At 38.4% G+C, this 26,921-nt stretch overlaps 4 protein-coding genes across 4 annotated transcripts; 1 reads left to right on the forward strand and 3 right to left on the reverse strand.

The window, feature by feature from the left end:
• Nucleotides 1-4,774: 4,774 nt before the first annotated feature.
• LOC128195548 (uncharacterized) lies at nt 4,775-5,838 on the forward strand. The gene is made up of 4 exons (XM_052873499.1): nt 4,775-5,051; nt 5,132-5,352; nt 5,435-5,596; nt 5,674-5,838. Exons 1-4 carry the CDS (start codon nt 4,788-4,790, stop codon nt 5,780-5,782), a joined length of 756 nt encoding a protein of 251 aa, XP_052729459.1. The 5' UTR covers nt 4,775-4,787; the 3' UTR covers nt 5,783-5,838.
• Nucleotides 5,839-6,421: 583 nt separating this feature from the next.
• On the reverse strand, nt 6,422-7,718 carry LOC128195636 (uncharacterized). Its single transcript, XM_052873885.1, has 3 exons — nt 7,378-7,718; nt 7,182-7,286; nt 6,422-7,102 (listed from the first exon to the last, which is right to left on the reverse strand). The coding sequence occupies exons 1-3, from the start codon at nt 7,693-7,695 to the stop codon at nt 6,584-6,586; spliced, it is 942 nt and encodes a 313-aa protein (XP_052729845.1). The 5' UTR covers nt 7,696-7,718; the 3' UTR covers nt 6,422-6,583.
• LOC128195287 (pollen-specific leucine-rich repeat extensin-like protein 4) lies at nt 7,714-19,782 on the reverse strand. Its single transcript, XM_052872527.1, has 6 exons — nt 19,310-19,782; nt 18,376-18,434; nt 14,386-14,471; nt 11,938-12,250; nt 7,934-8,435; nt 7,714-7,861 (listed from the first exon to the last, which is right to left on the reverse strand). The coding sequence occupies exons 4-6, from the start codon at nt 12,245-12,247 to the stop codon at nt 7,714-7,716; spliced, it is 960 nt and encodes a 319-aa protein (XP_052728487.1). The 5' UTR covers nt 12,248-12,250; nt 14,386-14,471; nt 18,376-18,434; nt 19,310-19,782.
• Nucleotides 19,783-21,623: 1,841 nt separating this feature from the next.
• Nucleotides 21,624-22,715, reverse strand: LOC128195288 (uncharacterized mitochondrial protein AtMg00810-like). The gene has a single exon (XM_052872528.1). The coding sequence runs from the start codon at nt 22,713-22,715 to the stop codon at nt 21,624-21,626; it is 1,092 nt and encodes a 363-aa protein (XP_052728488.1).
• Between the last annotated feature and the right edge of the window lie 4,206 nt (nt 22,716-26,921).

A 26,921-nucleotide genomic window follows, 5' to 3' on the forward strand; every position in this document is an offset into this window, starting at 1 on the left:
AATATTTAGGAATATGGATCGAAATTGGATTAATTTACCACGTATTAGTGCTGAGTACGAGAGAGGTGTAGAGGAATTTATACAATTTGCGCAACGTAATGAGGGGAGAACTGATGATGAAGTGAAGTTTAGATGTCCTTGTGTGAACTGTTTGAATGGGAGAAAGTTGAACGCAACTCAAATTAGAGAACATCTTATATGTGATGGTTTTCTAAGATGCTATACAACATGGATCTGGCACGGCGAAGAAATGGATTTTCCCACTGACTCTCAAAGTGTAAATGTTACTGATTCCACCATGGAAGAAGATCGATCGGATGAAGACAAATTGGAGGACATGATCCGCGATGTTGGAGCAGAAAATTTTGCCAAAGCTCATGTGTATGAGACGATGTCGACTGATGCAGAAACACCTTTGTATGTCGGTTCAACTAAGTTCACACGTTTGTCAGCGGTGTTAAGGCTCATGAATTTGAAGGCGAGCAATGGATGGACTGATAAGAGTTTTACAGAACTGTTGACGTTGTTGAATGAAATGTTGCCAGATGGAAATACACTGCCCACTCGTAATTATGATGCGAAGAAAATTCTTTGTCCAATGGGTATGGAGTATAAAAGGATACATGCTTGTCCCAATGACTGCATTTTGTATAGGAAAGAGTTTGAATTTTTGACAGAGTGTCCAAAATGTGGCTTATCACGATACAAGTCAAAAAACAATAGTGAAGATAATGGTCAGATAGAAAAAAATGGATCTGCTTTGAAAGTAGTTTGGTACCTTCCAATAGTGCCCAGACTTAAGCGTTTGTTTGCGAATCCCAAAGATGCTAAAAATCTTAGATGGCATGCAGATGAGAGAAAAATTGACGGGCTGCTTCGTCATCCAGCTGATTCAAAGCAATGGAAAAATATTGATCGACAATTCCCCGAATTTGGTAAAGAGTGTAGAAATCTTAGGCTTGCTTTAGCCACTGATGGAATGAACCCATTTGGTAATCTGAGTACCAATCACAGTTGTTGGCAAGTTATATTGATAATTTACAACTTATCTCCTGCATTGTGCATGAAGAGGAAGTACATGATGTTGTCTATGATGATATCTGGTCCAAAGCAGCCTGGAAATGACATAGATGTTTATCTAAGCCCACTAGTTGAAGACTTGAAGGTTTTGTGGGTTGACGGGGTTGAAATATTTGATGCATTCGCTTCAGAGACTTTTATGATGCGTGCAATGTTATTTTGCACCATTAATGACTTTCCTGCTTATGGTAATTTGTCAGGATACAGTGTCAAGGGTCATAAAGCGTGTCCTATATGTGAAGAAAACACTGCAGCTCATCAATTGAAACATGGAAGAAAGACGGTGTATCTGCGTCATCGGAGATTTCTAAAACGTAATCATCCATATCGAAGGTTAAAAAAAGCATTCAATGGAGATCAAGAGAGGGACGAAGCACCAAATCCACTTACTGGCCTTGAAGTTCTTCAAAAAGTTAATAAAATACATCATGTATTTGGGAAAACATCGAAGAAGTCATCTGTAACGACCCCTTGGAAGAAGAAATCAATATTCTTTGATCTTCCATATTGGTCAAAGTTAGATGTTCGACATTGCATAGATGTGATGCATGTAGAAAAGAATGTGTGTGATAGCTTGATTGGTACATTACTCAACATTCAGGGAAAGACAAAAGATGGAGTGAATGCTCGTTTGGATTTGGTTGACATGAATATCCGAGAAGAGTTGGCACCGAAGGAGATTGGTAAACGTACTTATTTGCCCCCTGCATGTTACACAATGTCTAGACAAGAGAAGATAAGTTTTTGTGTATGTTAAAAGAGTATCAAAGTACCACAAGGATACTCTTCAAATATGAAGAGTTTAGTGTCAATGCAGGACTTAAAGCTTGTTGGCATGAAGTCTCACGATTGTCACGTCTTAATGCAACAGTTGTTACCGGTGGCTATTCGTGGAATTTTGCCCAAAAATGTTAGGCACACCATAAACAGGTTGTGTTCATTTTTCTCGTCAATATGTAGTAAAGCCATCGATCCTACAAAGTTAGATGAACTTCAAGGCGAGATTGTTATCATCTTGTGTCAACTAGAGATGTTTTTCCCTCCATCTTTTTTTGACATCATGGTACATTTACTTGTTCATTTGGTTAGAGAAATCAAGTTGTGCGGACCGGTATACTTAAGATGGATGTATCCTATTGAGCGTTATATGAAGATTTTGAAAGGGTACGTTAAAAATCCATATCATCCTGAAGGTTCGATGATTGAAAGGTATATTGCTGAAGAAAGTATCGAGTTTTGTTCAGATTACATGACATCAACGAATCCAATAGGAGTTCCTCGCACAGCATGGTTGAATAAATTTTCTACAAGTAAAAGCATCCGAGGTGTCAATGTGGTGACAAAAGATCGCGAAGAATTGTTGCAAGCGCATCTTTATATATTGAACAACACAGATGAGGTGATCCCTTTTTTGGAAGCACACAAAGCCATTGTTAAGAATAAAAATCCAAGACAATCAGAGAAATGGCAATTGATGGAGCATAACAAAACATTTATGTCTTGGTTCAAATCTGAAATTGACAAAGAGCCACATTCTTCTGAAACTTTATTGTGGCTTGCAAATGGTTTGAAGTTTGATGTCGTGTGTTGTACAGGTTATGAAGTCAATAATTGCACATTCTATACGAAGACTTTGGATGATAAAAGCACAGTACAAAATAGTGGAGTCAGTTTAGAAGCTGAGTCACTTCAATTTTCCACATCAAAAGATCAATCTCCTGTACTTGGATCAATGAGATATTATGGTATAATAGAAGAGATATGGGAGGTTGATTACACCAAGTTTTCCGTTCCATTGTTCAAGTGTAAGTGGTTTGACAATAAGAGTGGTGTGAAAATAGATGACTCGGGTATGACACTGGTTGATTTTCGCAAGGTGGGTTATCGAGACGAACCGTTTATCATGGTACATCAACCATCTCAAGTTTTTTATGTCAAAGATCCTTCGTCTGACCATTGGTATGTTGCTCTTCAAGGCAAAAAACAAATTGAAGTTAACGAAGACAATCTAATTAATATTGATATTGCTGACAACCATTCATTTCAAACTACAACAAAGTTGGATGACCAATCTGTAGTTGACGATGATGTACATGCAATTCGGTCAGATCATGATGAGGGAATATACATATGATGAATCCATATCTTTATGTATGAATTTTCAATTTCTGTACTATTACATGTTTTGTTAATTTATATGATATTACATAAGTCTTGAAAGAAAATTTAATGTTGTTATTTATTTTGACAGATATATGGCTGATCATCCACATTCTTCAAGGGATGAGGCTCCCCCACCCAGATCCACTAGAGGACCCACTAGGATGAAACAACTATTAATCAGGAAAAATAGTGGTGAAAGAACTCCGGTGAATGTGAATGTCACCACGGGTGTGGCAACTGGCCCCCATGCAGATGACTTCCGATCATACCTTGGAGTAGTGGCACGTAATAAGATTAGCATTCTCATTCCATCTTTTGATCATGTGTCCGAGGGTGATCGGAACATTATTTGGCAAGATATATTGGTAAGTTAGTTAATAGCATTTGAATTATAATTTGTTTATATTGATAATTTTGTACTAATACAACTTTATTATGTTTTTTTCAGATGACATTTGACATTCCAAATGTCCCAACACTTAGAAATAAGTGTTTGTCAACTGTTGCAGAAAATTTCAGAAACTTTAAAAGCAAGTTGACATCAAGGTACATCTTTGGACACCTTAAACATAAAACTCCATGTAATGCATATAAGTCCATTGATGAGGAGACTTGGCGGGTTTTTAAAGAGAGTCGGATGTCAGAGGAATGGCAGGTTAGTGTAGTTCATATTATTCAATTCCTCATTAACAAATATATATCATATGAACTCATTAATTAATGTGTATGTGACAGGCAATTAGAAGCAAAGCACAAGGAACAAGTGCTAAGAACAAAAACCCCCACCTATTATCTCGTGGTGGGTATAGGAAGCTTGAGGAGAAAATCCTCAAGCAAAAGGCAGATGCTATACCACCATCTCAGAGTGGTAGCCCTCCTCAGCCTCCTTCTCCACCGTCTAGACATGAGAAATGGAAGTTGGCCCGTATGCGACCATCAGGCACCTACTCTTCCGACACTGCACGAGAGATTTCTGAAAAAATTGTAAGTTATCACTGTTCCTAAAATAATGAATATTGTCATTATACATACTACATTAAACTATTTAAAGAATAATGGTGTTTTGTAATGTTACAGGACGCCTTGGTTGAGCAGAGCTCCCAAGGCCAATTCACTCCAGAGGGTCGCCAGGATATTCTTGCTGCTGCAATTGGACGACCTGAGCACCCTGGACGTGTACGTGCTGCAGGTCCTGGAGTGGGCATTACGGATTATTTTGGGAGCTCTTCTCGTCAGCCTTCATATTCGTACAGCGATACACAAAGGATGACAGAAGAGATCACAAAAAAGGTCCGACAAGACCTTATGCAGGAGATCAGGGCCGAGGTGAGGGCTGAATTCCAGATGCTCTACCAGGAGCAGTTTCAGAGCATGCGCCCGATGCAGTCTCCTATAGAGGAACATGTGGTCCCTCCCCCTCCCACAGGTAAACTTAATAAACATTTATGTGCAATTATTTCTATCTCTTGTATAATCTAACATTTACTCTGACAGGGAGAAGCGGCAAAGGAAGTTGTTTCGCATCAGCCATCCCAGAGGATGACATGGACGATGGTAGTCCATGTCTGCTATACATTTTAGAAGAAGATGAGATGGTGCTGGTAGCTCGTGGAACAGAGTTTAGGTCAGCGACTGTATGTCATGGTATGCAACTATTAGAGGATGAGGTGAAGGTCTCAGTGGATGAAATGATCATGCCAGATGCCTCGGTTCCACTGTCCACGGAAGAGATTTTCACTGTGGAACAAGCATATAAGTCGTTTATCACTTGGCCTAAATTTTTGGTTAAACCAGTTTCTGACCCCTCGGTATGAAATTCTTCTTTACACTTCTCAATTTTAAAGGTTTTTGATGTCAAAACTTATCTTATCTTTTCATGTAACAACAGACGCAGGAACAACAGAAGATTCCTCTATCTGAGGATGACCCTCTTTCTTCATTGCATCTACTTGCTGACATCCTTGATGATAAGCCTTTGGAGGTTCAGTATGATGCTAATGTATTTGGGCATGGCTCTGAGGTCCCAATATACCTTAATAGCCAAGATGTCCGTGAGCTTGCGTCGGGAACACAAGAGTTGAATATTTCAATTATTCAACTATGGACGATGTAAGTCTATGACCAATTATTTATATATAAAATTGATTTATATATCAAGTATCCTTATATCAAAGTTAATTTTTGATTTCAGGTATATGTCTGGGGTCACTAATAAGTTGGGGCGTTCTGATGATTATGGATTCATTGATCCCCAAGACATTCATGAATCAAATGATTTTGATCATATCAACATGAGAATGATAAGCAGTTTTCGAAGGGGCAAGAAAATATACTTTTTGCCTTATATATCCGGGTAAGTGAACTTTGTTAACATAATAATGTTCCATATGTGATTTTAATATTTAATAGTTACGTTATTATGAATTTCAGGCGCCATTGGCAACTTCTTGTTATGTCTGTGCAAGACAACTATGCTTTGTGGTTCTGCTCATTGCACAGGCCTCCTCCCACACAACTCAGACAAGCAATTGATTGGTAAGAACCTCAATGTTTGGACTTTCTTTGTTATATAACTGAATGCTAAAACATTTTTTTATATACAGTTCTATTCCAGCAAGTATGATGATGGACGGGAGATCAATTGTTAAGAGTAGAAAGATTGCTTGGATTCACTACAAAAAAGTAGGGCATTACCGAAGGCCAGAAGCCCTCGGAAAATGCCAAAAGCCGTCGATAATGGATGTTTACCGAAGGCCTATCGACGGCCAAAAATCCTTCGGTAAATCCCTTGTCGCTAACCATTACCGAGGGCTTTCGCCCTTCGGTAATTACCGAGGGCCATAAGCCTTCGGTAATTACCGAAGGGCGAAAGCCCTCGGAAATTACCGAAGGGCGAAAGCCTTCGGTAATTACCGAAGGGCGAAAGCCTTCGGTAATTACCGAAGGGCGAAAGCCTTCGATAATGGGCAGACGAGGGCATTTACCGAAGGGCAAAAGCCTTCGGTAAAATGCAGAGCAGGTTTCAGAGAAATGGTTTTCCCTCTGCAACCCAGACCTGTATAACAAATTTCATTTACAAACAGACCTGCATAACAGTTTTCAAACACATACAAAGATGCATAATGTGCATTTCAAAGATCCAAACAATGATCAATATCCAAGGCACATCAAATAATCCACAGGACATCCATTAATGTATTTATAGTTCAAACATAAAACAATGTAACACAAGGATGTTGTAACATCCAAAGTCTGTAAGTACATCTAACATTGAAATGATATCAACTCAAAATGTTCTAATATCCAAATGTTTGTCTAACAAGTAATAAGAAAATGAAACCTAATAATGTACATAACTATCATCAGAATGATTTTCATCATCCTGCTCCTCTATTGATGGCTGGACTGGTGTGGGTTGGACTGATGAGGGTTGGACTGAAGTGGGCTGCTGAGTGGCAGCAGGTGATGAGGAAGGTCGTGATTGGGTGGGAGGGATATTTTGTACGTCCTGTGAGGTTTGAGGCAAGACAGTCATGACCAGGGCCTTCAAATTTGTAAACTCTGCTCTGAGATCAGTGAGCTCCTGGTCACGTTCATGGAGTTCCCGCCTGAGTTGAAGAACCTCGTCAGGAGTACTGGTGGAAGAAGAAGGCTGGTGCTTCAGAGTACCTCCTCTGGATGCTGTATAGTTTGCAGCAAGCTGTCCCGCACCATAGACTCGTCCCTTTTTCTTCCCACCAACGGTGTCGATCCAGCACTGCGTCCTACGGATGTCATCATCTGCATTACTGGCATCATCCGGTGTAGGAGCTGACTCATGTTCAGATCTAACCTGTGAAAGTCTCGTAGAAAAGTCTTCCTGTTGAAACATTAAAAGCAATGTCAAGGAACGATAGTATAACATAAATGAACAATTACTAATAGTGTTATTTGCTTACATGAGTCTTCCGAGATCTTTCATCAACAAATTGATCAGTTCCCTTCCGAACATGAGTCTGTGCAAAGACCTCATCAACATGGACCGCCCGTCCTAGAGCCTGTGCCTGTAACATAATTAAGAATTACAAGCGTACATATGAAATACAATATACATAACTTATTTATGAAAGAAAAAGTTATGTAATGAGATTATACCATACGAATGGCATGCTCATGAATGGTGATCGACCCACCAGTATGCAGGGTGCCACCCCTTTCAGACGCTCTGTTCCGCTGGGCTTTGGCACACTTATTGCGGAACTCTACTGTATTCCAATGGGCCAGTAAAGAGTTCCAAATGTGCTCACCCAGCCAGTTAGGGCGCTGTCCTGCAATCCGGGCATCCCTAAACATCTCTGACAGCCGATGAGATGCTTTCATGTGGAAATTTCTGTGTATCTGAGTTTCATGTTCAGGTTTCCACTGCACCTTCATCTGTAACATTAAAGAGAACAAACATTGATTACAGAACATACTAAAATAAGACGGACATTAGTGTAATAGATTGCTCACCTGAAAGTGCTGCCAGAATGGCTTTCTGTCGTCATGAGGTATTGCTCCCCAAGTAGGCCATGGAGTTAAAAACTGTTGCTTTATTGAACGTGTGATGGCCTGGGAAGCAACCCTAGATGGAATAAACCTGCATAACAAAACTCATTTCAATTACAATATGGTTTAAACATCAAATGATATCAACAGATTATAAACTTACCCTTTACCATAGGGCTCAATCCATGGTCGATCATGGAGGGGCGGGTCAAGATCTTCAGCATCACCACTTGAATCTGGATCACCAAGTGGTGTGACAGTCTCAGAAGGAGGTACAGAAGATGAGGAAGGTATAGAAGTAGGGTCAGGGAGAGGAGTGGGGGTAATAACAATAGGGGGAGGAGTGGGGGTGGCAATAAGAGGAGGAGGAAGAGGGTCTGCTGCAGGGGTTGTAGAAGGGTGTGCTGCAGGAGGAGGAGAAGGGTCTACTGCAGTGGTAGTAGAAGGGTGTACTGCACGAGGAGGAGGAGTAGGGTCTACTGCTGGTGTAGGAGTTTGTATACTAGGGGTAGGAGGAGGCCCCACAGATGATGAACTACCGGGAGCAGGGGTAGGTAGTCTAGCAGGCACCCTAAGTACATACTTTGGTGCCTGCCGTTTCCTCTTTGTAGGCCTTGCTACCCCTTTTCCTTTATCAGGACGCTCTGTACCTTGTCCTGTCATTACTGCATTGAAATGGTTACATACAAAGCGAATAAATATAAATAAATAAAGAAGGATGAATTGTTTTCAAAGTCAATGTACAAGTAATTGCATACAACTTAAAGATGGTATTTTAGATAATGGTAATGAAATGATAGTCCAATTTGCTACAATAGATGTTCAACATTCAATCATCGTCATCATGATCATCATCTTCATCTTCATCTTCATCTTCATCATCGTCTTCTTCTGCTTGTTCTTCTTCTTCATCGTCATCATCATCATCTTCTTCTTCTTCTTATTCTTCTTCATCTTCTTCCTCTTCTTCTTGTTCTTCTTCTTCTTCTTCCTCTTGTTCTTCATCACCTTGTACTGTTGCTTCTAATTCATCTCCATCACCATCAGGGTCGACCAATGCGGTTATACATTCAACTTCGATAATTTCTCGTGGTTGTGACATTTGGTCAAGTTGGTAGGCTACATCTTCCTCAACTTCATTTGAGTCTATGCGACCTCTAGGCTTCGTTTGTATTGCTACGGCCCAACCACGCTTGTCAATATTGCGAAATGGTGGATATGGCACATAATAAACCTGTCTCACATTAGATGGTAGAATGAAAGGATCAAAAGGCCCATATCTTAATCTCTGGTTCAGTTCGACAATATTAAAGCGTGGATCGACTCTAGTACCAGCTCTAGAAGGATCAAACCATTCACAATAGAAGAGTACCACTCTGTTTGGAGAAGTAGTGCTGTTGTACTCTAACTCATATATTTTATGAATGATGCCGTAGAAATCATCATAAGACCCCTCTGTTAGGCCCTTGACATACACACCACAATTTGATGTTTTCTTTCCTTTAGACCATTCATGTGTATGGAATTTGTAACCATTGATGAAGTAAGTGTGCCATTCTTTGACACATCTCATTGGCCAATTGGAGAGATGTCTTAACTCTTGAACCGTGGGAGTTAATGCCTGATTAAAAACCTACAAAGGTAGTAACAAAATTATAAAAGCAATAGTCAAATTAACCTTGCTCTAAACGTAGGAAAAACTACGGACCTGATTTCTAAACCAATGCGGAAACTCTGAGTGTATTCTAGCAGAAGTATTTCCTTCTGCGACTTGCTCAACCACAACAAATGAGCTGGTACAAATGAAATTCATTAGTGTATAACAATTAAACCGTTTGAAAGATTAAAGATGGATGATGACATACTCAAGGTACGGCTTTACTTCACTGCAATTGATCAAGACATGGACATGAGCAGAGTTGAATTCAGCATCACTTAACCAGTGAGTGAATTCTTTCCCTGCGTGACGGCCTGATTGTCGGAAAACTGATAATGCACCTTCACGTGGTTCAACTTGCCATTGCATTTCATTTCTGACATGAGTGGGAGACAACATGAAGTTCTTGAAATAATGTGAACAAAAATAAGTTGTCTCTCTGTGCAAGTAAGCTGCACAAATTGACCCTTCCACTCTAGCTTTATTTTTAACTGAGCGTTTGGATTCTCCCATAAACCTTTCAAAGGGATACATCCACCTGTACTGCACGGGTCCCCCAAGCCAAGCTTCATATGCAAGATGAATTGGAATGTGCTCCATTGAATCAAAGAATGCAGGAGGGAATATTCTTTCCAATTTGCAGAGAATAATCGGGATATTTTCATCCATCTTTTTAAGGGAATCTTCCTTTAGTGTCGTGCAACACAAATCTTTGAAGAAGTTACTGATTTCTATCAGTGGATGTAACACGTGCATTGGCAAACAACTGAACGCAAGAGGGATGAAAGTCTCCATGAATACATGACAATCATGACTCTTCAACCCTTGAATAGTACCGTTCTGAACATTGGCACATCTGGACAAGTTAGAAGCATATCCATCTGGCATTCTAAGCTCCTTGATCCATCGACACACTATTCTTGTCTCGTCTTTTGACATGGTGTAATTTGCTTTTGGTTTAAATAATCGGCCGTTACCTTGTGCCTTCAACTCTAAGTCTTTTCGTCCACAATACAAAGGTAAATCTTTTCTTGCTTTCTCATTATCTTTTGTCTTACCTTTAACATCCATGACTGTGTTGAAGACATTGTCAAAGAAATTTTTTTCTGTGTGCATGACATCGATGTTGTGTCTTAGCAAGTTGTCCTTCCAATAGGGAAGTTCCCAGAATATGCTTCTTTTAGTCCAATTATGCCATTCCCCAAACCCTTCTAGCCTATTCTGACCAGATTCAGTCACTTTTGGATAGTCTTTCACTCTTCTCCACACGTGTGATCCAGTCAACTTTGGCGGGGGCATATCCGTTTCAACTTGTCCTTTTCGAAATGCCTTTTTGTTTCTTTTAAAGGGGTGATCAATGGGCAAGAACCGTCGATGGCAGTCAAACCAACTACTTTTCCGGCCATGACTCAATTGGAATGACTTTGTATGTTCCATGCAATGTGGACAAGCTAATCGACCATGTGTGCTCCAACCAGATAACATGCCGTACGCTGGGAAGTCATTAATAGTCCACATCAAGGCTGCCCTCATAAGGAAATTTTGTCTCCTTGAAACGTCATACGTCCAAACACCATTCCATAACTTCTTCAAATCATCAATCAAAGGCTCCAAGTAAACATCAATCAATGATTTGGGATTAGATGGACCTGGTATTATACACGATAAAAACATGTAAGGCTTTGTCATGCACATCTCAGGTGGTAGATTGTATGGGGTAACTATCACGGGCCAACATGAATACGGTGATGCAGACGCCTGAATGTACGGGGTAAACCCATCAGAGCATAGACCAAGTCTGACGTTACGCGGTTCACTAGCAAAGGATGGATGTTTATGATTGAAGTGCTTCCAAGCTTCACCATCAGAAGGATGACGCAAAAGTCCCGGAGTTTTGTTACCATCATGCCATGTCATGTGTTCTGCTGTTTGCATTGAAGTAAACAATCTTTGTAATCTTGGAATTATAGGCAAGTAGAACATGGACTTTAATGGAATTGGTTTTTTTTGCCTCCGTCCAGCATGCATTGTCTGATATCGAGGTGAGCCACAAAACTTGCATTCCACCAACAGTGCATCATTTTTGCCACTGTCATTGTCATAGAATAACATACATCCATTAACACAACAATCAATCTTCTTTACATCCAATCCCAACTTTGAAACACATTTTTTGGCTTGGTAATAATTCTTCGGCATCAAATTGTTTGGTGGTGTCAAATCTAACATCAGTTTTGTATAGAAGTCCACTGCTTGAATGGGAACGTTCCAATTAGATTTGCCAGCCATGAGTCTAATGCACACTGACAATTTTGACTCAGATGAACCTTCAAATACAGGTAGATTTGCCTCTGTCAGTAAATTGTAAAACCTCTGCGTCGTTTCATTTGGAGGCTCTTCATCATGACTATCGTCTGCTTCTGCAACATGGTGACGAAGAGCATGGTCGACCATCTCTTGCATGTAGGCAAATTGATCTATCTCACATGTATGTACAACAGTATTCGAACCTGATGCAAGCCGTTTTTCAGCTGCAGTGGAGGTCGAAGGAATTTCTTCACCATGAAATGTCCAGACCGTGTAATTAGGCATGAACCCTTTTTGGTAAAGGTGAACTTTGACAACTTCATCTTTCAGAATGCTTGTACATTCGCACTTGATGCATGGACATCGAATCCCTCCATCAAGGGCATAATATTGATATCGTCGTGCCGTCTCCACGAACTCTTCAACTCCGATGACAAAGGATTCTTTCAAACCTCTCCTTCCACTATAACAACGGTCATACATCCATCCACGATGGTTGGGATAATGGGCCATGTTCTGTGACAAGCCAAACAAATAAAAATTTAGCCAAAACAGCAACACTCCATGTGACATAAGTAATAAACCTATTACTATTGAAGTCGAACATGGAAGGCAATTTCAACACTATGGTCATAGGCATTCAATAAGGGCATGCAAAGACAAGTCCTCAGTATTGAAATGCCTCTGACATCCTAAGTGGTTGTAAATAAAATTTGGGGGTTGTCAATATGTTGACATTACTAAAGTTCTCTTTTATAGAGTACTTTCATATATTTTGTCAATTGTAAGTGGTTAAGGTAGTGTTACCCTTCTCATTCTACTGAGAATGTTTTGAACACCATATGACTTTAAATGACTAATTAACTTAATCAATTCGTAGCCTAATAAATCAACATACAATATATACAAACGTACAATATATACATCAACATACAACATATAGATGAACATTCACTGATGGTCTAAATGCAGGTTTGCACTTTTAGTGTATTTGAGATACTAGTTTTAGGTTCTAAGTTGTCAAAATTTTAGTTTAAGCTACTACTTTTACCTATATCTTTTACTGTGAGTTCTTAAATAGGTAGGTTCTACCATTCTTAACTTGTTAGGATAGTTTATTGTAGTATATTTTCCTACTTTACTGCACTTTGCAAATTGTGAAAATTTTTTTGGAGGTTTGAGTAGTATTTTGAGCTTTTTCATCTACTTCTTTGCATAACACGCTGCATTAGCTGTGGAAGATGCATCAAGGACATTTATGAAGAGACATTTTATTTGGAGGCTCTTTGTTTTAATTATTTTGATCAGTTCCTGCATTGTCAAGTGGAAGGGGACAAAGAAGCTACATTGTCCAGTGGAAGGGGAAAAAGAAGCTACACTTGTCATTTTCGTGCTTGTGTGATTCTGTGCTATTTTTCAGTTTAAACAAGTCATATTTGTTGTTATAAAACTGTTAGAACATTCCAATTGAATTCAGATTCATCTGTGTGCAAAATAGTATGTTCAAACCTCCATTTTGAGTGAAATTAGCAAGTAGAAGGGTGAATCTGTTATACAGTTTGGTTTTGAACCCAATTAGAGTTCAAAAAAGTTTAAATTCATGAATTAAAGCAGTTGAAAGTGTTACCAAAGTGTCAGAATCACTTGTGCACGAATTCACTTTTAAAACCATCAATCTTGAGTCAATTTTTGGTGCAGAGTTGAAAATTGAGGTACTGTTTTGATGAAGTTGCTTTAAAATTCAATTTCGGTTGCAGCAAGACCTGGTTCAGTGATTTAAAATAGAACTAAATGATTAAAAGAAGTAAAGCAAAGTGTTAAAAAGGATTCTTAACTTTGCTTGTCATATCAAAAAGTTTGAACAGTTAATTCCACAAGCATTTCTTAACTTTGCTTGTCAGGAAAAAACAGAACAGAAGCTATTAAATTTGTTGTTTTCTGTAGTTATGTTTAAATACATATAGGTTCTGGTCTAGTCATAACAAAACTAGACTGTAGATATCAGTAATGTAGGATACTGATTGTTTAAGAACCATTTTAATCTGCATTTCAATCTGCAGACTTGGTTTCAATCTGCATTTCTATTTTTTTGGTCTTCTATAATTTGTTCTGGATCCATTCCTAAGGTCTATTTGTGTGCCTCCTTCATTTCTACACCCTTTTTTATTGCTTTAAACATCTGAACCTAAATCTTGTTATGTGTTGTATTCAAACAACCATTTTGGAAACATTGTAAACTTTTTATAATGTAAAGTTTAATAATTTTTGGGAATTTTTGTTCATATCTCATATCTCATCTTTAATTTTCTCTGTTATCTCTTTTTTATTTTGCTCAATTACCAAGAGAAATGAAACAGCCAAGATTAGAATGGAAAAGTAGAAACTCTACTCTTCTTTTGTTGATAAAACTAATTTGTATTAGTAAACAAGGCATAGTAGGAGGCTTACGTTCCATAATGGCTGCTCATAGTGGAAGATTTCACTCACACTCATACAAAACTCAATGTATACAGTATCATAAACTCCATTCAACATAACTTAACATTCAAAGTGGACATTCACAACATTTTATAACAACATCAAATTCATGAAACAAGAATGAAAATAACATATCACATATAATCATGCAATTTTAGTTTAGGTGACCATACCTTCGCCTTTGTTATCCTTTCCTGCTCAAGTCTTCTTTGTAGACTCCCTTCCTCCCCTTCTGGCCCAAATTGCTTTAAAAACTCACCTAAGACATCAAATAGAAGTGTATTTAAGGTTATTCATTAGATATTGTTCCATTAATTTAATAACCATAGCAACAGTTTAAGCATTACCTAATAGTATCCAAAAAGGTATTTAAACACACAGCTCAATGTTCAAGCAACTTTGTTTGATGATTTTATTTGTGTTTAAACTCTAAAATGAGTTATAAACAGCTTGCAGCTCAAAATCAATACTCCACTTCCATTTTAATTCAAAAAGTGATGGTTTAGAAAGAAAATTTTCATATAAACCAAACTATGACCCAATGAGGTGCATAAGACTTTACTTTTAATTCTTTCTTCCTATTTTAAGCTTTTCTAAAGTGTGAACAATTAAATATAAGAAAACAAAGTCCTGTAGACTTGTTTGATCAGGCCATCTTAAATCATTTTTCTTGTTCAACTATATTGATGAAATCTTGGTCAGGTCCTTTGATTTAAATAAACATATGCTTAGCCCATTTCCTATTCAATAAAGTTCTTTTCTTTAAGATATATACATATATACTATGTGAGAATAAATCGTGAAAAAGGTTAGTGTTCAAAAGCTTTCTCAAACAAATTAAATTTGATTTTACTAATTAAGTCATCAAACATGGAGAGGGATGTTGTGCTATTTGGCAGTTTATAAAGGTTGTAATTGTTGTATTAAACTTGTTACAGCATTGAAAATGAAGCCACATTGAAAATCCAGCCACATTATATACAAATTACAGAAAGAAGACCCTTGAAAAGCTTATCTGTTATATACAACTTATAAAAATCTGCACTTATCTGTTATGCAGAGGATTAGGACCAGTGTAGATTAGGTCCAGATGGTGCATGAAAAGCTTATAAGAAGAAGGGAAAGGAAGCAAAGTTGTGGTTTTCAAGGAGGGTGTGTATGGTGTGACGAACCTTAGATGATGTTAATTAGTAGGATCACTTATTATGGTTCATGTATCCATATTTTTTCACTGCATGAATGTGTGTGACAGAGAGCTTTGAACTGGAATAATATCATTGCATATCTATCTAAGTCACTTATAATAGTTTTAAGCTTGTAGGCATTTTAAAATTGACCAATTGAAGTCAGAATTTGGAGCTGTCCTTCTACATTTATGGTCCACTTTTTCATCTAGTTTGGTACTAATTATTGTGTGAAATAGTGGTCTTCTAAAGACTTTGGGGTGCAGTCCAGTTCTACAAACACTTTCCAACTAAGGTGGCATCTTAGGTAGTGGACAAGGAGCACAATTTGTCAATTGAAAGGAGCTGTCCACCAATCAAATTTTATGAAATTGGCAACTTCGATAGCCAAATTAGTCAAGACCCTATTAGTGAACACCTTATTAGTCAAGACAACAGGTTGTTAGAGAGAACAAACAATGCTAACATGGAGAAAGCTGCAGAATCAATCTGAGAAATCAGCTTGCAAGTACAGAGGCTTGTAGGGAAAAAATAGTGTTGTGCTTGATAATGATCACTGATTGGATTTGGTTAGCTAACATTTTAGTGAATTATGAACAAAGGTGGAAGATGAGGACTTTCATATTCTCTGCTAGCTCATATTCTAAAGCTAGATCTAGTCAATTAGGACTTTCATAATCTTTGTTGGTGCTTTCCAGCTTTGATTCCACTTAGTTTTCAAATCTGATGCAGTTTTGGTCCAATTTTCTTGATTTTTGGCAACTCCTACTGTCATACGAATCTACTGGCTATTTCTATGCATTCTGAACAATTGAGCAAGTGTATTTTACCATTTGATATTAGTGTGCACTGTTCATTTGGTGAATTCTGAACCTATATGCAAAATCACCTTTTAAACCATCATTTTTGCCTATATTTGGAAGTGCACTAGTGAAATTCTGTTGTAGTGTATTCCTTGGCTGTTTAAGTGTTGGCACACATCCAATTTGATGATATAAACTTGATTGACAAATCATTTGAACCTCACAATCACTGTTGCTCATTTTAGCCACTGCTGTTAATTTTTCCAGCCACTTTGTAAGGTGCAGAGTTCATTTTTATTGCTGTTTGCCATTGTTTTTCTTTGGTTTTTTTCATCTTTGGATTGGCAAAAGCTGGTTTTAGGTTTCCAAATACATTTATATGCTTATCCAAGTGTATAGCAATCATAAAAAGCACTTTAAACCCTCCTATCCAGATTTGAAAGGTCAAAAACCACAAAACACAAAATCTGCTGTTCTTTGTGGCATTTTATCAAACAATTTTGAATTTTCATCAAACACTTTTCCAGCACAGAATTCAATCACTATTTTTGGGTTTTTCTTGCTTTTCTAATCTGTTCTACACCCTATCTTAAGTTCCTCTTGTGTGCTAGCCTTTCTTCCAGCCCCAAAGTGTTTAAAAATCACTTTTATTGGCTTCCATATATTGCTGTCACGTTATTTCTGCATTATAGTGCTGTTTTGGTCATTTATAGTGCTGTTTTAGCACTTTTTGCTGCATAAATAGCAACTACAATAGTGATTTTGAGAAGTTGTGTACCTTTCTGTTTTTGAACCACTCATGCAAGTGTATTTGGTCATTACAAACTACTGTGAACTTGTCAAATGGTCCTTCAAAAGCCTATATGCAGACTTGACCTTTAAACCATCAAAGTTTGCTGCATTTTAGGCCAAAGTTATTGTGAATTAATGAATCTAATTGTTTCAGTGGGATTTAAACAGTTCTGCAAGTTTATTTCACCATTTCAAACTTGTGTGCACTGTTCATTTGGTCATTTTTCAGTTGCAAACACCATTGGAAGTTTATTTTTCACTATCCAAACCATTGAATTTGCTTGATCTTGCCAAGTGGACTATTGATTTTCTATTGTGGTTCCTTTCTTTGCTGTTGAACAGTCTGCACATACTCCAAGTGTTAATTTCAAACTGCTTGAGGTGTCAACTGCTTTTTGTTGACTGTTTGGTGTTGGTTTTGGGTGTCGTGACGAATTGGTGCAGCTGTTTTACCTCACATTCCTTGGTCCAAGGGGGTAGCATCTTTTAGGAAGTGGATAAGGTCTTAAAAGGGCTTCAAGCCTGGACTCCGACTGCACTTCTTTCTTGTTGTTCCAGCACCAATTTCAGCTGCAGTTTCAGCAACCATAAGCCTTTTTTGCTCATGATTTTGGACCGGCACTTTGTGAAACAACACCCACACTTAGCTCCAACTGTCACTTGCACTTGGACTTTGACTTAGGAGCGTGTTTCATATAGATAAACCTTCTTTTGGTTTCTAGGTTGATAGCTTTGTTGCATCGAAAAAGTTTTGAAAGATTTCTACCTACACACTAAGGTAAGAATCAACAAAAGACTAACTGCCTAGGAAGGACAAGGTTCTTAACCTTGTCCATTTCTGACTCAGTGTATCTCAGATTACATTTGTTTAGGCACTTCTACTTCTAATGTTAGTGAAAAATTAATTTTTAACGTAAAAAGAGTTCAAAACTATGTTCAAACTCTGGATTAGCTGAAGATTAAGAATTCCTTGCTTCGTAGCAATGGACATCATGCACCATTGAGAATGTGTGTACAACCTTTAATAGTTTAAGGTACTTTATCCTTCTACATCAATAGTTTCAACAGCTTGCTTAATCTAACACTTTGCTAATAATTTCAAACTATACATATCTTAAAATGATATTAAAGTAGTAAGATTAACGTTCTATCAATCCTAACTTGAGTAATGTGAGATTTCACTCACACTCACACAGTGTAATTTGTTCTTACATGGGATTTCCAACACTTATTTCTAAATATTATGGGATCACTCATAGTATGACAAAAAGGTAATCAAATTGGTAAAGAACTTTACTTTAGCATGTCAAGAACAAGATGGAATTTTCTAAGACTAGCTACTAAAACACAACTTACAAAAACATTGATTCAGTTTATCCATTACCTTGAGATTAGAGAGACCAATCACACAAGCACACTCCACTACTTCAGCACCAGCAACTTCTACAATTGAAACCAAACTTAACAATTTTAGGAACAACAACAAAAAATGGGGGTTAATTCATAAAGCTTTTTTTTATATATATTTAACCATGGTTTTTTTTATATATATTTACCTAGGATTGTGACAAGACAATTACATGTATGAAGGGTTAATTTAAAGTGAATCATGATCTACAATCATGAGAAATCAAAGCTGAAAGCATCTGTACTTACTCACCACAGAAGTACATTCACTTTATAAGACATTTTATCTTGCAAAAGAAAATATAGAACAAAAGAGTTATTTCAATCATAAATGGCTGCAAGAGCAAATAACCAACAGGTCTAATTGTTGCTGATACAATTCCACGTGTAAATGGAAACAACTTGTATTGTCAGACAGGTTTTACATGAAAATGGAAACAACTTGACTGGAGACTTGACTTCTCAGAGAGGTTTGACATTGCACACAGCTACGGAAGAACAAGCCAATCAATTTATTCAATTTATTCCAGTTTAATTTTAGGTAGTTTAATTTTAGGTAGTTTAATTTTAGGTTCTTTGTATCTCACACTAACTCTTAACCTAGTAGTAAATATTAATACCAAAACCACTTTCTTCTTTTGCTTCCTCTGCATGTTGCTTCTCATCTCTACTATGTTAACTCAGTCATCTAAACATGCTTCAATGGGTAACTATACTGCATCTGTTCCTTCCTCAAATCAACACGAACCACTTTTCTACCAACTAATCTACATCTTTCTTTCTTGTTATTCCTATTCCCATTTAACTAAACCAATTCAAAATAACTTGCTTTTCATTTTATTTTGACTTTCCAATAATATTAAGGAAAACTTGTCCCAGTTTATTAATCCAAAAGCCAGTAAAGAACATACCTCAATGCGTCTCCCAATAGCCTCCCTTGACAACGACAGCCGCCCTCACGTCACGGGAGCACCCTCCTCTCTACGCCTTCGCAGACCTCGTAATGTTAACGGACCACCCTCTTAACGGCAATGCCAATGCACTGCTGGAACACCACTGAACCCTACCCCCACAATCTAACCGGACATACGGGAAAGGGAGAGGGAGAGGAAGACAAACTTGGGCGACGACAATGGGAAGCACAAATTGGGGACAAGAACGGATAGGGAGGGGATGAGGGAGCACAACGCAGAGTTTACCTTTTACAAAATTGGGCGCGAGAACAGAGAGGGAATAGGGTGTTGTCTTACGAAATTAGGAACGACCTATGCCAATACGCCCAATTACTCAGTTTAAGGGGTCGAGCCTCTTACCGAAGGCCCCAAACCCCTCGGTAATGCTCTTTTGACCTTCGGTAAATTCATTTCACCATGTCCCTCGGTAATGCTCATTTTGACCGTCGAAAAACTTTATTTACCGACGGTCCCTAGGCCTTCGGTAATTAACCTTCGGTAATAAGCAAAAATCTTGTAGTGATTTCTCTCAAGGTTTGACATATGCTAAAGTCATACTTTGTTATAATTGTTTTATAACAAATGTTATTCACTAACTATTATCAACTGTGATGATATATTGTAGTGTAACAGACAAAATGGGTCATATGAGTGTGGATACTATGTAATGTATTGGATGACCCATATTGTTCGTTCTCACATCACAACAAGCTGGGAAACGGTAATATTTAACTTTAACAAATTTTGATTTTTTAACAAATGTTGAATCCATATACACTAATTAAAATGAATTGTCTTTTGCAGAGATTCAAGACTACTACACCAGTTCCTGAGAAGTCACTATTATTCATTAGGAACGCTGCTGCGAAGTATATAGTTAGATTATACAATAGCTCTTAGATTTAGATTTAAACAATGCATTTGATTAGATAGAATTTTCTTAGACTCTCTACTTTATTTGATGTTGAAATACATTTGAACATGTGTTTGTTATGTTGAAATTGAATTTCTGTAAATGTTTTTATATGCAGGTCTGTTTTTGTGGTAGTGGATATCACAAAAACAGACCTGCAATTTTAAAAAATTGCAGGGGAATATGCCGCGGTTCTAACCACAACCGCGGCATATAGTGCTTCTTTTTTTTTTTAAAAACGAGACATATGGCCGCGGTTTTGACACTAACCGCGGCATACTCGTCGGCCTATATGCCGCGGTTGAACCGCGGCATATAGTGCATTTTTTAATTTTTTTTTTAATTTTTTTTTTAAAAAAAATGAATTTAGGCAGCGGTTCCCTAGACAACCGCGGCATATTCCGCAGCCTATATACCGCGGTTAGAACCGCGGCATAAAGTGTCTGACTTACTACCGCGGCTGAATATGCCGCGGTTCGAGAACCGCGACGTATAGTGAAAATCAACCGCGGTAAAAGCCCCTCGCTGCACTAGTGTCAGGAAGTAAAACAAACCTCTAAAAGCTTGCTATCCTGGGAAGCATCCCATTCCCTGACTGCATACATGGTTATCTACATAGCAAGTTATGAGAGAAAATTATAGTTGAAAACAAAAACAAGGCCAGTAAAATAGACATGATGTTATGCTTTAAACACAAAAGGAAAGACAAGTGAAAGCATTGGTGCTAAGTTTAAAGCCCGACATCATCGATCACCAATCACTTTGTTCTTTCTGACGAATGTTTGGTCCGAATTTCTGTTATGGTTATTAGACTTAAGGACAAAAGAGTAAACGTCCTTTACGTTATTCTTTAAACGAATAATACTCACGTGGCAAGAGAGAGAAAAGAGAAACAGAGAGTATGAGAGGAAAACGTAGAGAGAGATGCTCTGCTAGGGTTTCCACCCTTCTTCACCAGCAACAAACGCACCACCACTCACCGGAGCACACACACCAGAGAAACGTTTAGGCAACAGACAGTCAATCACACAAAACAGGTACTGAATAATACTCTTTCACTGTTATTTCATTAACCACAAAAATAGTGTATGTTTACAGCTTTTATACACCAAAACTAACTGAAAAACGGAAATATTGTTTTGTTTATTTAACACTCCTCCTAAACAAAACCTGATTTTCGAAGAAAATCCCCCTTTTCACCGATTGAATCGGTAAAACTTTGCCTCAGCTGAATCTAAGTGTTTTCCACCGATTAATAATCGGTACAAATGCTTCCTTTGGCCTTGGAAACGATTTTCCACCGATTAAACTCGTGAAAGCACTTTCCTCCAGACTGATCTCCGCCCCGAGATGAAAACCCTAGGTTTTCATAGTTCTTTTCTGTAGATCTACCTTGATCTCCACCTTTTTTACTCCGATCTGCTTTCTAAGTATTAGAAAGCGTTCACCTTTCAGTGCCTTAGTAAGTATGTCTGCAATCTGGTCCTCGAATATGCAGTATACAACTTCGAGCTTCCCTTTACTAACTTGTTCCCCGATGGAGTGGAAACGAGTTTCAATATGCTTGCTCCTGCCATGCGATGTAGGATGTTTGGTCAGGTCTATGGCTGACTTGTTGTCCACAAGCAGTCTGACCTTCCCTTCTACTTCAATCTTCAATTCACTCATTAAGGAACTTAGCCAAGCCGCCTGACATGTGGCTTCACAGGCAGCAATATATTCAGCCTCGCACGATGAAAGAGCCACTACTGGTTCTTTTATAGAGCTCCAAGAAATTGGTGCTCCATTTAAGAAAAATACATACCCAGTAGTACTTCTCCTGTCACTTTTGTCTCCACACCAATCTGAGTCAGAGTAAGAATTAATTCTTACCTCTCCCTCTGATTCTCCTCCTGGCAGTAAAATCCCAAAGCTATGAGTACCTTTTAGGTATCTCAGAATTCGTTTAATAGCCATCAGATGAGAAATTTTAGGATTCTGCATATATCTGCTAACCAGGCCCACACTGTAACTAATGTATAGCCTGGTATTACACAAGTATCTTAGGCTTCCAACCATTTTCCTGTACTCAGTAGGATCAACCCCTTCCTCTTCTGGATCCTTCTCAAGTTTCAACCCTACCTCTGTTGGAGTGTTTGCAGAATTACAATGAAGCATGTTAAACTTGTTTAACATATCCAATGTATATCTGGACTGATGCATCACTAATCCCTCATCAGTTTTAGTGAATTCAATCCCAAGAAAATAGTTTAGTTGCCCCAAATCACTCATTTCAAATTCCTGTAACATTTGGACTTTGAAATTAGCAATTCTTTCAACACTGCTTCCTGTGATTAGCATGTCATCCACATACAAGCACACTATTAACATTTCTTTTCTTCCATTATGCTGATAACACTGAACATACACTCCATGTTCAGATGCACACTTCTCAAACCCGATGTTACTCATGACCCCATCTATTCTCTGGTTCCACGCCCTTGGAGCTTGCTTAAGCCCATATAGAGCCTTCTTCAATCTGTATACTTTGTCAGGATGCTTCTTGACTTCAAATCCCTACGGCTAGACCACATACACTTCTTCTTCCAAATTACCATTTAGAAATGCAGACTTTACATCTAATTGATGTAAGGTCCAATTTAGTTTTGTAGCCACAGAGGCCACCAGTCTAATTGTTTCCATTCTGGCCACTGGTGCAAATACTTCTCCATAGTCTATTCCTGCCTGCTGCAAGAATCCTTTTGCCACTAGTCTAGCCTTGTACCTCGTCACCACACCTTGTGAATTTATTTTGGACTTATAAATCCACTTAAGTGCAATTGGTTTCTTGTTGGGAGGCAACTCAGTTAATTCCCAAGTCTGGTTCTTCTCAATTGAACCCAGTTCTTCTAGCATAGCCTTGTACCACCTTTTGTCTTTCACAGCTTGTTCAAACTCCACTGGTTCGACTTCTGTTATCAAGGCATAGTGAACAAAATTTCCCTCTACTGAAACAGTTGTATCATAGGCTAGATCATAATCTCTCAGATGTGCTGGTAGTTGAGTCATTCTAGATGACCTTCTTACATTCTCCTCCCTCTTGACTACCTCTGGTTCTGCTGGAAGTTCATCTTCCAACTCCATAGTTGGTCCTCCATCTTCTTTTGACTCCCACTGCCATGTCCTAGTCTCATCAATTACCACATCTCTGCTGATAGAAGTTGTCCTTGTTGTAGGATTATATAGCTTGTATCCATCTGTAACATGATACCCCACTAGTATCAAGGAAACTCCTCTATCATCCAGTTTCTTTCTCAGTTGTTCTGGCACATGTTTATAACATAGGGAACCAAAAATTTTCAGATGCTTTACATCTGGTTTAACTCCTGTCCAGGCCTCCTCTTGTGTAACCTCATTTAATCTTTTTGTTGGAGATAAATTCAGGATATAGGTGGCTGTCATCACAGCCTCACCCCATAGAAAATTAGGCAACTCCTTGCTCTTCAACATGCATCTCACCATGTTTAAAATAATTCTGTTCTTCCTCTCTACAGCCCCATTGTGTTGAGGTGTGTAGGGAGGAGTAATTTCATGAACTATTCCCTCTCTTTCACAATAGTTTCTGAACTCAGTGGAGGTATACTCACCTCCTCCATCTGTTCTCAGAATTTTTAACTTCTTTTCACTTTGCCTTTCAACCATACTCTTAAATTTTTGAAAATGTTGTAGCACTTCACCTTTTCTTTCCAATAAGTAGACCCAGCACTTCCTGGTCCAATCATCTATGAATAATAGAAAATACCTACTGCCCCCAGGTGTTTCTATTTGCATAGGTCCACATACGTCTGAGTACACTACCTTAAGTTTTCCTGTTGATTTCTGGGGTAAGGTTCTTTTAAAACTTCCCCTTGTTTGTTTGCATTGAACACATTCCTTGCAAACTGTTCCTGGAATATCAAATTTAGGTAGACCCATCACCATCTTCTTTTGGCTTAACTGAAACAGATCTTGGAAATTCAAATGTCCAAATCTGAGGTGCCACATCCATTCATCCTTACTCTCTGTAGCAGTAAAACAGTTGTGATCTACTGCCTCCATTACAACCTTAAACGTCCTATTCTGTGACCGCTGAGCCTGCACAACCACTCTCCCATTCTGATTGAAAATACTAAGGCAATTATCCTCCATTTTCATCATGTAACCTTTCTGTAAAAGTTGTCCCAGACTTAACAGATTGGTCTTCAAACCTGGTACAAACAGTACCTCTTCTATTATTACTTCTCTGCCATCTTCACCTCTGAGCACAACTCTGCCCCCCAGCCTCCAAACTGCTGTTATCAGCAAATATGATTTTCCCATGTTCCACCCCCTGCATTTTCACAAACCAATCCTTTCTTCCAGTCATGTGAGTGGAGCATCCTGAGTCTAGATACCACACAGTGCTTTCTGGTTGTTTTCCATCATCTTGAGCCATCAATATTACTGCTTCAGAGTCTGAGTCTTCCTCTTGTGCTAAGTTTGCCAATTTCTTGGGTTTATTTTTCGCCCCTTCTCCTTTCCAGCACTCTTTTGCATAGTGACCCAGCTTTTGACAGTTGTAACATTTAACCTTCTTCTTGTCAAATTTTCACTCAGCATCAGAATTCTTTGAGTTTTTCATTTTTCCTAACTCACTGGACTCTACACCTTGCTGATCCTGTGAGTCTTTCCCTTTCTTGAATCCTTTTCCACCTTTCTTGAACCCTTTCCACTGTGATCTGGCCTGTAAGGCTTGTTCATGACACTGTTTTCGCTTATTGATGCGTAATTCATGAGCCTCTAATGAGTTCAACAATTCTTCAATTTCCATAGTTTCCTTCCTTCGGGTCTCCTTAATTGCAACCACCACATTGTCAAATCTGGATGACAGAGTCCTCAAGATTTTGTCAACTATGTATTCATCCGAAATTCCATCTTTACAGGCCCTCATCTTATTCACCAATTCTTGTACCTTATCAAAATAATCAGCCACGTTTCACCTCATCCATGACTAAAATCTCAAACTGCCTTCTCAATGCCTGCATTTTCACCTTTGTGTTTCTGTCTCCATCACCATAGGTCTTCACTAGGATGTCCCATACCTCCTTAGCAGTAACAGCCTTGGAGATCTTGTTGAAGATCTTTGGGCTGACACACTGGTATAGCAAGAACCGTGCCTTGCTGTCCAATTTTACTTGCAGTTTGTAATTTCTTTTCTCTTCTTCAGTGGCACTGTCACTCAACTCAGGTAACCCTTCTTGTATCACCTCTGAAACGTCCTGGAAACCAAAGATGACTTGCATCTTGATGCGCCAGTCATCAAACTGCTTCCCATCAAATACTGGTAATGCTCCCTGTATTCCTCCAAATCCTGCCATCCTTTCTTGCTGAAATCTTGTGGTTTCTTTGGTTTTCACACAGCCAAAGATTTTCTCTTCTGGATACACTCACTTCCAGACAAAGATTACACACCCACTTCACACTTTCACCAGGAAACAGCCGTAGCTCTGATACCATATTAGACTTAAGGACAAAAGAGTAAACGTCCTTTACGTTATTCTTTAAACGAATAATACTCACGTGGCAAGAGAGAGAAAAGAGAAACAGAGAGTATGAGAGGGAAACGTAGAGAGAGATGCTCTGCTAGGGTCTCCACCCTTCTTCACTAGCAACAAACGCACCACCACTCACCGGAGCACACACACCACTCACCGGAGCACACACACCAGAGAAACGTTTAGGCAACAGACAGTCAATCACACAAAATAGGTACTGAATAATACTCTTTCATTGTTATTTCATTAAACACAAAAATAGTGTATGTTTACAGCTTTTATACACCAAAGCTAACTGAAAAACGGAAATATTGTTTTGTTTATTTAACAATGGTTGGATCACACAGATTGTCCTCTCACCTTCCATAGTTTGTTGCTAAGATAACTCAAATAGCTTACCCCGATTCCTATTGGACCACAATTATCTCTCCAATTGCTTCTCCAAATCTTTATAGTTTATCCCTCTATTAATAAATCACATGAACACAGTTCTGCAAAGAAACAATTTAGCGAAACAATATTTAAATCTTCAACAAAAAAAAAAGCCCACTACATATCACCATGTCAGTAGATTGTTATAGGATATTATTAGTAGTCAACCAAAAGGTGGAATGTAGGAAGAGGCTGAGTGGTGAGGGAGAAGAAGAAGGGAGTCGAACAGTTGAAGGGGGTGAGGCTACCGAGCGAGGCCGAGCAGTGAAGAAGGAGGGCATCGAACGGCTGAAGACGATGCTACCGAACGGTAGAAGCATGAGAGCCGATCAGTTGAAGAGTATAAAATATTATTTAATAGCCAGATAATTCTGTTAGTTTAAAAAATTAACTAAACTCTTTAAAATGTTGCTATAAAAACAATTGTATTCTCTAAATTCAGATCAACAAATGAATAACATCAAAATTCTCCTACTCTTCCCAATCTATTCACATGTGTTCAAATCCCTTTCTTTTTACCTGGATTCCTTACGTCTTGGGTTCTTGTTCGAGACATCCGTCTTCCTAGAAGAACCGTATCAATTGGTATCAAGAGGTGACTTTCCAACCACGCCATTCCAATGGCTGCCAACACCCGTTCTGTACGTGAAGATTTTGATCACTTCAAAGATTC

Source organism: Vigna angularis, chromosome 2 (genome assembly GCF_016808095.1).
Source record: "Vigna angularis cultivar LongXiaoDou No.4 chromosome 2, ASM1680809v1, whole genome shotgun sequence".
NCBI classification, from domain to species: Eukaryota; Viridiplantae; Streptophyta; class Magnoliopsida; order Fabales; family Fabaceae; genus Vigna; species Vigna angularis.

What these genes read in the sequence shown, in the direction of transcription:
- LOC128195288 (XM_052872528.1), bottom strand. Translation starts at nt 22,715, where the DNA reads ATGAGTAACATCGGGTTTGAGAAGTGTGCATCTGAACATGGAGTGTAT.
- LOC128195636 (XM_052873885.1), bottom strand. Translation starts at nt 7,695, where the DNA reads ATGTTCTGTAATCAATGTTTGTTCTCTTTAATGTTACAGATGAAGGTG. An exon ending in ATGAGCATGCCATTCGTATG is followed by an intron (nt 7,287 to 7,377) that starts GTATAATCTCAT and finishes ATTATGTTACAG; the next exon opens with GCACAGGCTCTAGGACGGGC. An exon ending in AAAGATCTCGGAAGACTCAT is followed by an intron (nt 7,103 to 7,181) that starts GTAAGCAAATAA and finishes ATGTTTCAACAG; the next exon opens with GAAGACTTTTCTACGAGACT.
- LOC128195548 (XM_052873499.1), top strand. Translation starts at nt 4,788, where the DNA reads ATGGACGATGGTAGTCCATGTCTGCTATACATTTTAGAAGAAGATGAG. An exon ending in AACCAGTTTCTGACCCCTCG is followed by an intron (nt 5,052 to 5,131) that starts GTATGAAATTCT and finishes ATGTAACAACAG; the next exon opens with ACGCAGGAACAACAGAAGAT. An exon ending in ATTATTCAACTATGGACGAT is followed by an intron (nt 5,353 to 5,434) that starts GTAAGTCTATGA and finishes TTTTGATTTCAG; the next exon opens with GTATATGTCTGGGGTCACTA.
- LOC128195287 (XM_052872527.1), bottom strand. Translation starts at nt 12,247, where the DNA reads ATGGCCCATTATCCCAACCATCGTGGATGGATGTATGACCGTTGTTAT. An exon ending in TGAAAAACGGCTTGCATCAG is followed by an intron (nt 8,436 to 11,937) that starts GTTCGAATACTG and finishes ATTTCAATGCAG; the next exon opens with TAATGACAGGACAAGGTACA. An exon ending in ATTGAGCCCTATGGTAAAGG is followed by an intron (nt 7,862 to 7,933) that starts GTAAGTTTATAA and finishes TTTGTTATGCAG; the next exon opens with GTTTATTCCATCTAGGGTTG.